We start from the raw sequence: 10,867 nt of genomic DNA on the forward strand, positions 1-10,867 counted from the left end.
CAAAACTTCTGCGAAGGGAAAGGTCTACCTTTAAACCAGAGGTGAGGATGACAAGGGCGTGTCGCTGCCCTGGGGCATGGAGGACAGGGAGTGGCTAGGAGGTGAGTGATCACACAGAGTGAGGCTGCCACAGAATGTGCTGCTGGGTCCCTGTACACACCCAGCAGCAGGAATGGCTCCCAGGCACAGCTGCACACTCCTTCCCAGGAGTGTCCTGGGATCCCAAAGACTGGCAGTTCACTCCCTCTGCTTACCCTTCCTTATCTCTGGCCTTTGTCCCCTCCAGTGAGCACTAAACAGGACATGTAAAAAGCCGAGGAGCCAGATGAGACAGGGTGGGGAACCTCCAGGTGAAAGGGTTCTAATCTGCACTCATCCTGCATGTGTTGGGAAGTACCCAGTGAACAACCAAAAAGGGGGGGTCCCCCAACCCTCTTTAGAATAACCACGAAAGGTGAAAGGGCCTCACGGCGGGTTGCAAACACGGCCATTATACATCTGCAGCTGAAGGTTAAGCAATACACCTGCCTCCAAGAAACAGGGTGATTTGCTTAAGTGCTAAGTTGGTTTCTGAAATATCAAATGGGGGGTTAAGAAAGGTTTTCATAAAGGCCCAGGAAACCTCTAACAAATACAGACTTGGGGTGTGAGTGGGTACAGGAAGCAGCCCTGGTGAGGTCAGGGGTGGGTGCTGGGCTGCTGACTGGAAGGCCAGCAGGTGGGAAGCACCAGTCGCGGACGGGAGAAAGGCAAGGCTTCCTTCCCCTAAGCAGTTACAGTCTCAGAAACCCACCCTGGCCTGCAGGTCACCGTGGGCGAGAGCAGACTCAAGGGCGGCAGTGTGGGCTTGAGTCTGGACACGAACCACGGGTCAGCTCCTCAGCGCAACAAAGATGGGGCTGTGTGCTCCCAGAAAGAGTGACCGCCTCCAATACCCCACCCAAGGCCGCCAGCAGCACCATCCACTTGGTGGCAATAGGTATGGTGGGTGGGCGGGTGGAAGACACCATGGTGAAGTGCTGGGTGGCTGACAGAACAGTTCGAAGGCACCAATTCCCCGGAAGCCGGCGCCCATGAAGAGGGCAGCCCTGGAAGCCCGCTGCAGTCGCCACGAGTCAGACCCCGCTCGCACTTTGGGGCAGCTGCTGGCTGTGTGCAAGCTTGTCCGGGGTGACGGGCTGGACCCAGAGAGACAAAACACATATCAAGCTGGCTTATTTATCCGTGGAGTGCCTCTCTCAGCCTCACGGCAGGAGGGGACTGGACCTAGCTCAAGCAACGAATGGGGTTGGGGGCTGCCCGGCCCCTGCCCTACCTCTGTATCCCAGGAGTCTTGAAGGACGGGGTTCCGGCTGCTCCTTTTGGTCTGGGGGGGAAGGTGGCTGTCCTCCTCGCCGCCATTCCTTCTCCTCTTCCTGAAACCAGACCACAGGGGGAAACAAAGTAAACAACAGTCGGCTCATGAACAACCACACTGTAAGTAAACAATGTATCAAAGTGCACAGGCGCCTGAGAAACTGGAGGCTGCTCCAACAGGCGTGTGGGAACGCCGGCAGGCGGAAACCGTGGCCTCTCCCCATCTTGGGTGCCTCACAGGACTCACCGCTGACGTCCCAGGGTTCCCCAGCCCCCAGTGCTCTATGGCTTGGCACCGATGGCCATGACATCAGACAGCAGCGGTAAGTAAGCCTATGAGGTGCACTTTTAAGAAGAAGCCTGGAGATTTTCAGAGGCCTCTGGAAGACAGTACGAGCAACAGGAGGTTAAACACTCAGCAGTCCGACTATTGTTCGGGCCGGCAAGTCCGCTCCAATTCTTAGTGAGCCCACATCCCACAGACGTCTGAAACACTACGGTGGTTGCAGTTGGGGGCCACTGCAGCAGCCACTGTCCCTGTCCATCTGAGTGTCCTTCCTCTGGCCCACTGACCTTTACTGGACCAGGGGCTGATCGCTTGTTATCACACATCCAGACCCCATCAGACAACGTCTCGTCGTCTCCCTGGCTGCAGAGGAGGCTGCTGCCCGGTTGTCTCTGGAAGCCCCTGGCACTCACGACGCTTTGCCTGCACCATCATCCAAGTACAGTGACTCTTCTTTGTCCTTCCTTATCCAATGGCCAGCTTCCACACGCACGTGGAGCCACTAACAGCACTGCGGCTTGAGCCAGGAGCAGCTTAGCCTGTGCTAGTCTCGGTGGACTAGAGAAACAAATCCACAGAAACTCACATGTAGATACGAGAGTTTTATATTAAAGGTAAAAAGTGTCCATGCAGAAAGCATCCCAACCCAGTCCAGTCCAAGCCCGTAAGTCCGACATTAGCCCATATGTACATCTGACACTGATCTACAAAGTCTTCCTCAAACTTGCAAAGCACACGCAATGACGCCGACTGCAGGAGGAAAGTCAAATCATTGAGCGTGTAAGCATCTCAACGCTGGCAGGGGTCTTCACACGGCTGCTCCAGCACCCAGGGCTGCATCAGGGCAGGTCCATGTGGCTTCTCCTCAGGGATGTCTCGCAGGAAGTGAGCCTTGCCAGCTGAGGCTGAGAACTAGCTAAGGAAGCCGTGCCCTGGTCTGACCATCAGAGAACAAGAGACCAGAGAACCAGAAAGGCGGGGTTCACAAAGCCATTTATCCCTCCGCCCCTCAATTATCCCCCCATGTGTTTAGCGACCAGGTTGTCACAGTGCTCAAAGTGACATCTTCGCTCTCTAACACGGGTCTTCTTATGCTGCAGGTCTGCCCAGTGCAGGACATACTCTGATTTCGTGAGTGAGGCTTCCGTGCACTTGGATTCTGGACCCAAGAAAAGTGAAACCTCTGACTACTGCCCGTTTCCCTCCATGTATCATATCATCTACTACTGTCCGGCCGTGAGGACTGTTTTCATTATGAGAAATGTGAGCCCCACTGAAGGCTGCCGTCTCTGATTGTCATCAGGAGTGCTACGAGTCCCCGTTGGCTTTCCACAGACAAGGTCGTGTCATCTGCATGTCACAGGTTGTTAAGGAGCCTCCCTCCAACCCTGACACCCTGCTCTGCTTCACAGAGCCCAGCTGCCTGGATTCCGTGCTCAGCACACGGGTTGAATTCAAACTCAGACTCCCTGCCGTCAAGTCAGTTCTGAGTCACCGCCCTCTGCCGGAAGGAGCCGACGTGCCCACGCAGGTTTTCACGGCTGTGTTTTCACAGGAGCTGAAAGCCTGTCTCCCCCTGCAGGCGTGGCTGTCCCAAACTGCTGACTCTGAGGCTGGCAGTCCAACAGACGCGCATAAAGCCACCAGGCTCCTCGGGCACGCCCCACAAAGCCACCTGCTTATCTCGAATCTGGTTTAGGCTGATTAAAAAAAAAAGAGCGAGCGAGCGAGCTAGACTTCTGGGTTATTACAAACCTAGCCTCCCTTTAACATGTCTCCCGCTGTAAACGAAACCCACTGTGTTACCCACTTCAGGTTGTACAGCCCTTGAGTCTAACGTGACGTCAAAGGGAACGACGTCAGTAAGCTGTCCATCTCAGAACCACTCCATGCCGAGCGTGCAGGTGCTAGGGCAGTGGTTCTCAACCTGTGGGTCATTACCCCTTTGGGGGCCTGATTCATCACAGGAGCAACGAAAATCATGTGCTGGTTGGGGGTCGGCACCACATGAGGAGCTGTAATGAAAGGGCCGCGGCCTGAGGAAGGCGGAGAACCGCTGTGCCAGGGACTCCAAGCTGAGCTCCCTGCGAAGACAAACACAGGCGTGCACTTCCACCGGCTAGCACCATGCAGAGGGGAGCGCTGCGCTCTCGGAAACGTTCGCTTGAGAAAGTCTTTGTTATTGAGTCAGCGGCAAAAGGATACAAGCTTCACACACACCCTTCCTGATTTTAATCCCGGCTGTATCCTCTGGCCCAAACAGCTGCCTCTTGGGTCTCTGCACAGGTTCCACATGAGCACCTGCAAGGGTCCGGGAAGTCCCACTCGTGGCCACACGAGCCAGTCTGTTACGACCCACACTGTCGGACACCTGTGCGCATCCTCAGCGAAACACAAGTCAGCATCCTTCGGGTTCATTCTCTGCCCTTCTCCAACTGGCAGTTCCAGGCTACCTAACCTTCCTTCCGTCACTGAGGGAGCGTGGCTGCTCCCGGACTCCTCTGGATCGATCACCCGTTGTTCCTAAGGAGCCTCTTGCCCGTGGGCCCCGCGTATGCCGACTATTTCCGAGCTGTCACACTCAGCAACCACAAGGGCTCTGGCTGGTGTGATTTCCCAGTACAAACACTGCCAAGGCCACTCTGGGCCACCCCTGCCATCCAACGTTCAAGAGACACACTGGCTCTGTGGTCGGGCGGCAAGTTTGAGATTCCGGCACAAGGTCCTCAAAAGAGTCTGCCGTGGGAGAAAAGCTGCAACCTTTTCTCAGTGGACTGCAGTCACAGGTGTGCGAGACAAAGGGCCTAGGTGAGAGCCGGAGGGGGGGGGGATTCCATCATCTTTCATCCCATCTGTCACCAACTTTTTGAAGCCCCTTCCTCCGTACCTGCAAATCCCCTGCTGCCCGGAGGCTGGCAAAGCCCCAGCTAGGAATGAGTCAGAGGGGAGAGAACTTGAAAGTCCACTGCCCCGAGTGGCTTGAATTTTAACTAAAAGTAAATGTAAACCATAATGCCTTATTTTCCCACGCCAAGTGGGGCTAGTGGGTATCATACTAGCCTAACTAGCCAATCCCGCCTCCTGGAGATCCTTAATAGGACCGGGTAGAACTGCCCCTGTGGGCTTCCAAGACTGTCACTCTCAATGGCTGGTAGTTTCAAACTGCTGACCTTGCAGTTTAGTTAGCAGCCCACCTTGTAACCCACCGTGTCCCCAGGGCTCTGGGTAGGGCACTAGAGAGCATGTTATGAGTCTCCCCGGACGGCACTCGCCTCACAGGTGCTAGGACACGGCAAGAGCAGGGAGGCTAAGAAAGCATTCAGAGCTCAGTTGTCTAGCCCAACGGCTCTCAACCTGGGGGTCGAACGACCCTTTCACAGGGGTCGCCTGATTCATCACAGGAGCAAAATGACAGTGATGAAGTAGCAACGACAATAATGTTATGGTCGGGGGTCACCATGACACAAGGAACTGTATGCAAGGGTCGCAGCATGAGGAAGGTGGAGAACCGCGGCGGGTCTCGTGGGAGCTAAAATGCTGTCAGCAGGGAAGTGGGGACACAGCTTTGGGAAGGTGCTCGCTTTGAACTGAGGGCACTTCCCAGGCCATCACCCGGTGTCCCCTCACTGTGAGCAGAGCGGCCTGGGGCGACAGGTCCTTCCTTCAACCCATGGGTCTCTCTTCATTCCAGTCTGGGTATCGACTCGGGCACCAGGCCACCCGTTCACAGCCCAGCTTCTCTGATGTGCCGTGGACCCCCGCTGTGGGCAGGGACCCGGGGAGGCAGTGGGTACATTGGTTCTGATACAGCTCTAGCCGGCCTGTAACAGCTCCGCCATTTACTGTGTCCTCAGTCAAACCCAGTTGTTTATCAGATGAGATCAGCATTTCTGCTCCCAGCTGCTCCCCCAGGAGATTAGATCTCACCTACACTTTATTTTCAAGTCCTTGGAGGCTAGAAATGCGTTGAGCACCATGTTCTATTAATCGTTAAATGGCTGGCAGTGATCACAAGGACCACTATTAATTTCATCCTAATGTGATCAGAGAGCTCCTCGGGGACCAGGCTCCAACAACAAAGCAGAGTCTGCAGGGGGCCAGCCAGCAACCATAGCCACGGCCCAGTTATGACCACTTTTAACTTCCCAAGGGGAAGAGTGAGTCACCCTGGGCCGAGTCCTACCAGGCAGGGTCAGCCCACCCCAACCCCCACAGTCCAACCTCTTCACCAGGCTGGCCCTCCCCAGCAATCTGCTTCCCGGCTTGGGGAGACCATCTCTGCTGACAGGGCTTATCAGGAAGTACTTGTTACTGTTTTGTGAGAGGCCCGTGGGCTGGTTGTGCTGCACAGAGACCTGGTACGTACGTAACAGTAGGAAACCCTACCCAGTCCTGTGCCATCCTCACAATTGTTAGGTGTGAGCCCATCGCCGCCGCCACTGGCTCAGTCCATCCCATCAAGTCTTCCTCTTTTGCACCGCCCCTCCACTTGACCAAGCCCGGATGTCCTCCTCCAGGGACATTGGGGGAAGTAAGAAGTTGAAGAGACACTTCAGGATCAGGTTCCTGGGTCTGGCCAATCCCTGTTCAGCTGTGCCTGCCACCACACTGCTCAGCCTTCCAGCCTGAGGCCCAGCCACTGCCCAGATCAGGAAGCCAAGATGCTCCGCTCTCTTGCTCCCTGGGCCAGGAGCCTGCTGGCCACCTGCGCTACTCTCACCTCACCCTCTCTCCATCTCCTGCGTCTACGCTAGCTCTCATTGTCTGGTCTTGCGGACAACAAGCTCCTCTTTTCTGCATCTTTGCAAGCTTAGCAGGATGATAAAAGGAGCCAACTCCCTGGCTTGTCTGGTCCTGCCCTCAAAGGCTGGTACGCAGGGGTCTTACGTTAGAAGCCCTCTCGTTCCTTGGTGGGTCCCAAGCGCCTCATTTGCATAGCCTCACCCAATCACTGGGAGGCGGTGTCAGACCACGGCAGAATGGCCACATAAAAGCCACGCACCGCCCCACAGCCACCATGGAACATCCCGTCCTGTGGCAGCATGCTGTCCCCCAAAGCCAAATGCTGGTGGGGGCTCTGGGCTGCCGAGTCTTGTGAGCCAACATCCAGCAGGTTCTGACTCACAGCAGCCCTGCATACAACAAAACTAAGACGGCGTGGTCCTGGGCCATCCTCCCACCTGCTGTCACGCTTGGGACCATCACTGAGCCAAACTTACAAGCCTGACCAAATGAAAAACCAAACTCTCAGAGTCAAATCCAACTGATAGAGATCCAACAGAACCAGGTAGAGAACTGCCCCCTGTGGATTTCCGAGTCTGTAACTCATCACGGAAGTAGAAAGCCTCATCTTGCTCCTGAGGAGTGGCTCGTGGTTTTGAACCGCTGGCCATGCGGTTGGTTAGCAGCCCAACACATAACGAACATGGCACCTAAAATGCCAACTTCCTCATTTATGCAGGGGAAGCAGTTTCATGTGATCAGAACACCAACATCAAGGATGTTAAACCAAAGCAAACCCGGATGTCATTACTGAGTCAAGCCGTGACTCCGGGAGACCCCGGCACATCAGCGCACAAGTCTGCTCCGCAGGGCTTTCAATGGCTCCGTTGTCAGAGGGTAACTGCCAGGCCGTTCTTCCAAAGCACCACTGAGTGGACTGGAACCAGCAACGTTTTAGTTAGGCCATTTGCACTATCACGGGGCTTTACTGAGGAGGTCCCACAGTTTTAAAGAAAGGAAAGAACTTGTTAAGAACAGCTGGGATGGGCTGGTTCTGAGGATCTCAACTACTGGGGCAGGGAGGTGGTGTTAAGGACGGGAATCACAAGCAGTGCCTCCTAGCCCGGGCCTGTCTCTTGCTGTCCGAGAACCTGCCCTGTCGCTGATGGTGGCTGGCCCTCACCCCTGGATGGTGCTGGGTCCCGAATGAGCCCTACCTGTTGTGCATTCTGCATTTTTCTGGGCTCTGCAGATTCTGTCCTTGAAACAGTCTCTTCTGAAAACATTGTTAATAATTGGCCAGGCTACAGCATCAGCCTCGACCCTATCAGGACAATCAGTCAGATGACAGCTGTTGACATAAATGCCTCAGCCCACGTTATAATTTCAGCAGGCAGCCTCGGCGTGATTAGACCTTCTCCTGTGGCCATCTGGCTACAGAGTGGTTGGCACGGGGGCCTTCCAGGGAAGGCTGGTTTCATTCCTTCCCCCAATTTCACGTCTTTCCCATCTTGCGGTCATCTTCCTCTACCAGGGCCTGAGCACAGACGGACTCAGGCAAACCAGGAGTTTTCAAATCTCTTTTCTGAAGTGACAGACCCTTTTCTCTTGGTGAAAGAGAACACCACACACGTAGAGCCATGTGAGGCCTGAGGGAGGACCACCGCTGTAGTTGATTAGGGCAGGGGCGGCCTTGCCACGCACCCAGCCCTCTCTGGCCACCCTCGCCACTGAGAGGGGGAGGGCGAGATCTCCAAATGCACGTCGAGGAGACAGACCCAGGTCAAGCGAGACCTGCAGAGAGACTAAGACTGCTGGAGCTGCCCCACCGGGCCCGGGGGACTCTGGAAGAAAAGGGGAATGGGCAGAGCCTGCCCCTCAAACTTCTTTACATGAAAACATTGCCAGTAACAAGATAATCTGATTGTATGCTAGATAAAAGGATTGTGCTACCAGCAGAAAGACACTATTTGTGTCCTAGAAACAAAATAGTGACCCTATAGGACAGCATAGGACTGATTCTAAGGGTTCTCCAGTCTAGAACTCTGTTGGGGAGTAGAAAGCCTCCTCTCTCTCCCTCTAAGCACCCGATGATTTCAAACTGCTGACCTTGAAGATACAGTCCAATGTGGACCCCGCTTCACTACCTGGGCTCCTGTTAGTGTACACATCTGGGTTAGTTTAAAAAACAAAAACAAAACCACCTGCCATCAAGTTGATTTAGACGACCGAAATCCTATAGAGCAGGGCAGAACTGTCCCTGTGGGTTTCCAACAGTCATAGAAAGCCTTTGTCCCACTGAGCAAACATTCTGACTTTTTCCAGACACCCAAAGTAGCATTAAAGCAATGGATTTGGCAGAAAACACTCACACACACACACACACACACACACACACACAGAGCTACAGAGACACACACACAGCTGAATCAGGGTTACTACCCCTAAAGATCCTGTCCCTAACCCCGTAAGCATGTTGGTACCAGGACCCTTACTTTCAAATTTGGTCCACTCTTCTTTATCCAAACAAGTAGAGGCTTTATGCCCCGCCTCCCACCCATCCACTAGGGTGCACCCACTGGGGGAACCCCTAAGTTCTTAGTGTGCAATCAAAGAACCTCAGGGCGCCTTCCCGAATCTCAATCCCATGGATGAACTCTGTACAGGGCAGAATCGTCGTGGAGAGACTTCCAATCACACTCAGAACCAATGGGCTGATGACCCAGTGTTCTCTCCCAAGGCAACCTGTGTGCCGAAGCCCAAAGCAAACTCAGACCAAAGCAAACTCACTGCCACAGAGCCCATTTCAACTCACGGGGTTGCAGAGGCCGGCCACTGAATAAGGAAGACTGACGAAAAATCGGTGCATTTGAACGGTGGTGCTGGAGAAGAATACTGAACGTCCGCAGCCTGCTCAAAGGACATACCGATCTGTATTCCGAAGGAAAGCTGGAGTACCCCTTAGAGGCAGAGATGGGAAGCCATCGTCTCACAAACTTTGGACAGATGGTTGGGAGAGACCGGTTCCTGGAGAAGGGCACCATGTCTGGTAGTAAGGTGGAGGGGCCGTGAAGAGGAAGGCTGTCTACGAGAGGGATGGACACAGCGGCTGCAACAATAGGCATAGGAACCCTTGTGAGGACAGTGCAGGATCAGGCATGCTTTGTTCTGCTGTGCACATGATTGCTATGTGCCAGAACCAACTCGATGGTGCCTGGTAACTTTTCACTGGCAAAGAAAGCTGCCTCTCTCGCACACAGAGGCGGGTAGTTCCAAGCTACTGACCAGAGCTCCGTACTGAGCCTCAGAATACGGAAGAAAAGAAAGGGCGGTGTACCTGGGGAACTGTTGGTCAGTCTATCAGGGTAATACAGGGGCTGGGCTTCTGGATAAACAGGCTTTCGCTTCAAATTCCACAACAAGGGGTTTTTCTCGTTTTAAACAGATCCTCTTCCGACTGGGGTCCCCAATCTCAACTTTCACACGGCCCACTTTCTTACTACAGCAGCGAGAGGAGACAGGAAGACATCCCAGATGGCCTCAGGGCCCCCCCCACCCCCAGCCCGTCAAGGATAAACCTGTCGTGTCAGGTGTCCAGGCTCCGTGGAAGGGTAGTGAACCCGGCAACCATCCAAACGGCTCGGAGCCCAAACAGTTTAGAATTCCGCCAGTTCTCAATGCGGCACGACCCACTCTGGTCACCAGCCCTCCTGGGCGCACTGCTTCCAGGCACAAGTCTGTGGGGTTGACCTAATCCTGGGGCTTTGGGGTTAAGCCCATGCCGCTTTCTGACCTTGGGGAGATACCAGCTCCCCGCCCCATCCCCTCCCTGGCGCCCAAAAGGGTTCCTTCCCTAAGAGGCCTCCCATCCCCCCACAGTCCTAAATATAGGGCAGGGAACCCTGAGTGCCACTCACTCTCTCCCAGGACGGACCAGACTTCGTCCCTAAGGGGAAAGGCGAGAGGGGGGAGCCTGATGAGGGCGCTCAGGGCCGTGGAGAGTCACTCCTCCAGCCGGCCCCGGGAGCCAGGTACCAACGACCAGGCGTCGCGCTCTCCCCTCCTCCACCCGACTGCAGAGCGCCCCAGATGGACCCCCGCTTCGCGCGCCCCCCTCGGCTCGATTCCCCCAGATCTCCAGGCAAGGGACTAGAGAGGAAGAGGGTCTCTTCTCACCCACCTGGGGCGGAGGCGCTCGCTCATGGCAGCCGGTGGGGGGGAGCGCCGCCCCGGCGCCGCTCCGCGAGAAGACGGAACCGAGGATGTGGCGCTTCGGCGGCCGCCACGCCCACCCCCTCGGGCCTTGGCCCTGGCCGCCGCTCGGGTGGACCCAGCCGGTGGTGAGTACCCCTCTGTCGGACCCGTACCACCGCTACTTCCGGCGTCTCCTCCGCGCCCCCCCATGTCGCAGCCGCCGTGGTCCCGCCCTCTCGCGGTTGCGCAGTGGAGAGCGTCCTGCCGCGCCGACCGGTAACCACGCCCGCCGGAAGAGGCAGGCTCGGA

At 55.6% G+C, this 10,867-nt stretch overlaps 1 protein-coding gene across 2 annotated transcripts in view; it reads right to left on the reverse strand.

Moving 5' to 3' along the window:
* VCF1 (VCP nuclear cofactor family member 1) overlaps positions 1-10,812 on the reverse strand; it is a 22,401-nt gene extending 11,589 nt beyond the window's left edge. Inside the window, exons 1-2 of one of the 2 annotated variants that reach the window (XM_075562161.1) lie at positions 10,545-10,812; positions 1,316-1,415 (exon numbers count right to left, since the gene is read on the reverse strand). In XM_075562161.1, coding sequence (XP_075418276.1) covers positions 1,316-1,415; positions 10,545-10,768 — 324 coding nt within the window. In that variant the 5' untranslated portion in view covers positions 10,769-10,812. Of the gene's footprint in view, positions 1-1,315; positions 1,416-9,179; positions 9,297-10,544 lie in introns of those variants that run through there. The other variant, XM_075562162.1, reaches the window with a different exon arrangement.
* Between the last annotated feature and the right edge of the window lie 55 nt (positions 10,813-10,867).

The sequence above is a fragment of the Tenrec ecaudatus genome, chromosome 10 (genome assembly GCF_050624435.1).
Source record: "Tenrec ecaudatus isolate mTenEca1 chromosome 10, mTenEca1.hap1, whole genome shotgun sequence".
Lineage (NCBI taxonomy): Eukaryota > Metazoa > Chordata > Mammalia > Afrosoricida > Tenrecidae > Tenrec > Tenrec ecaudatus.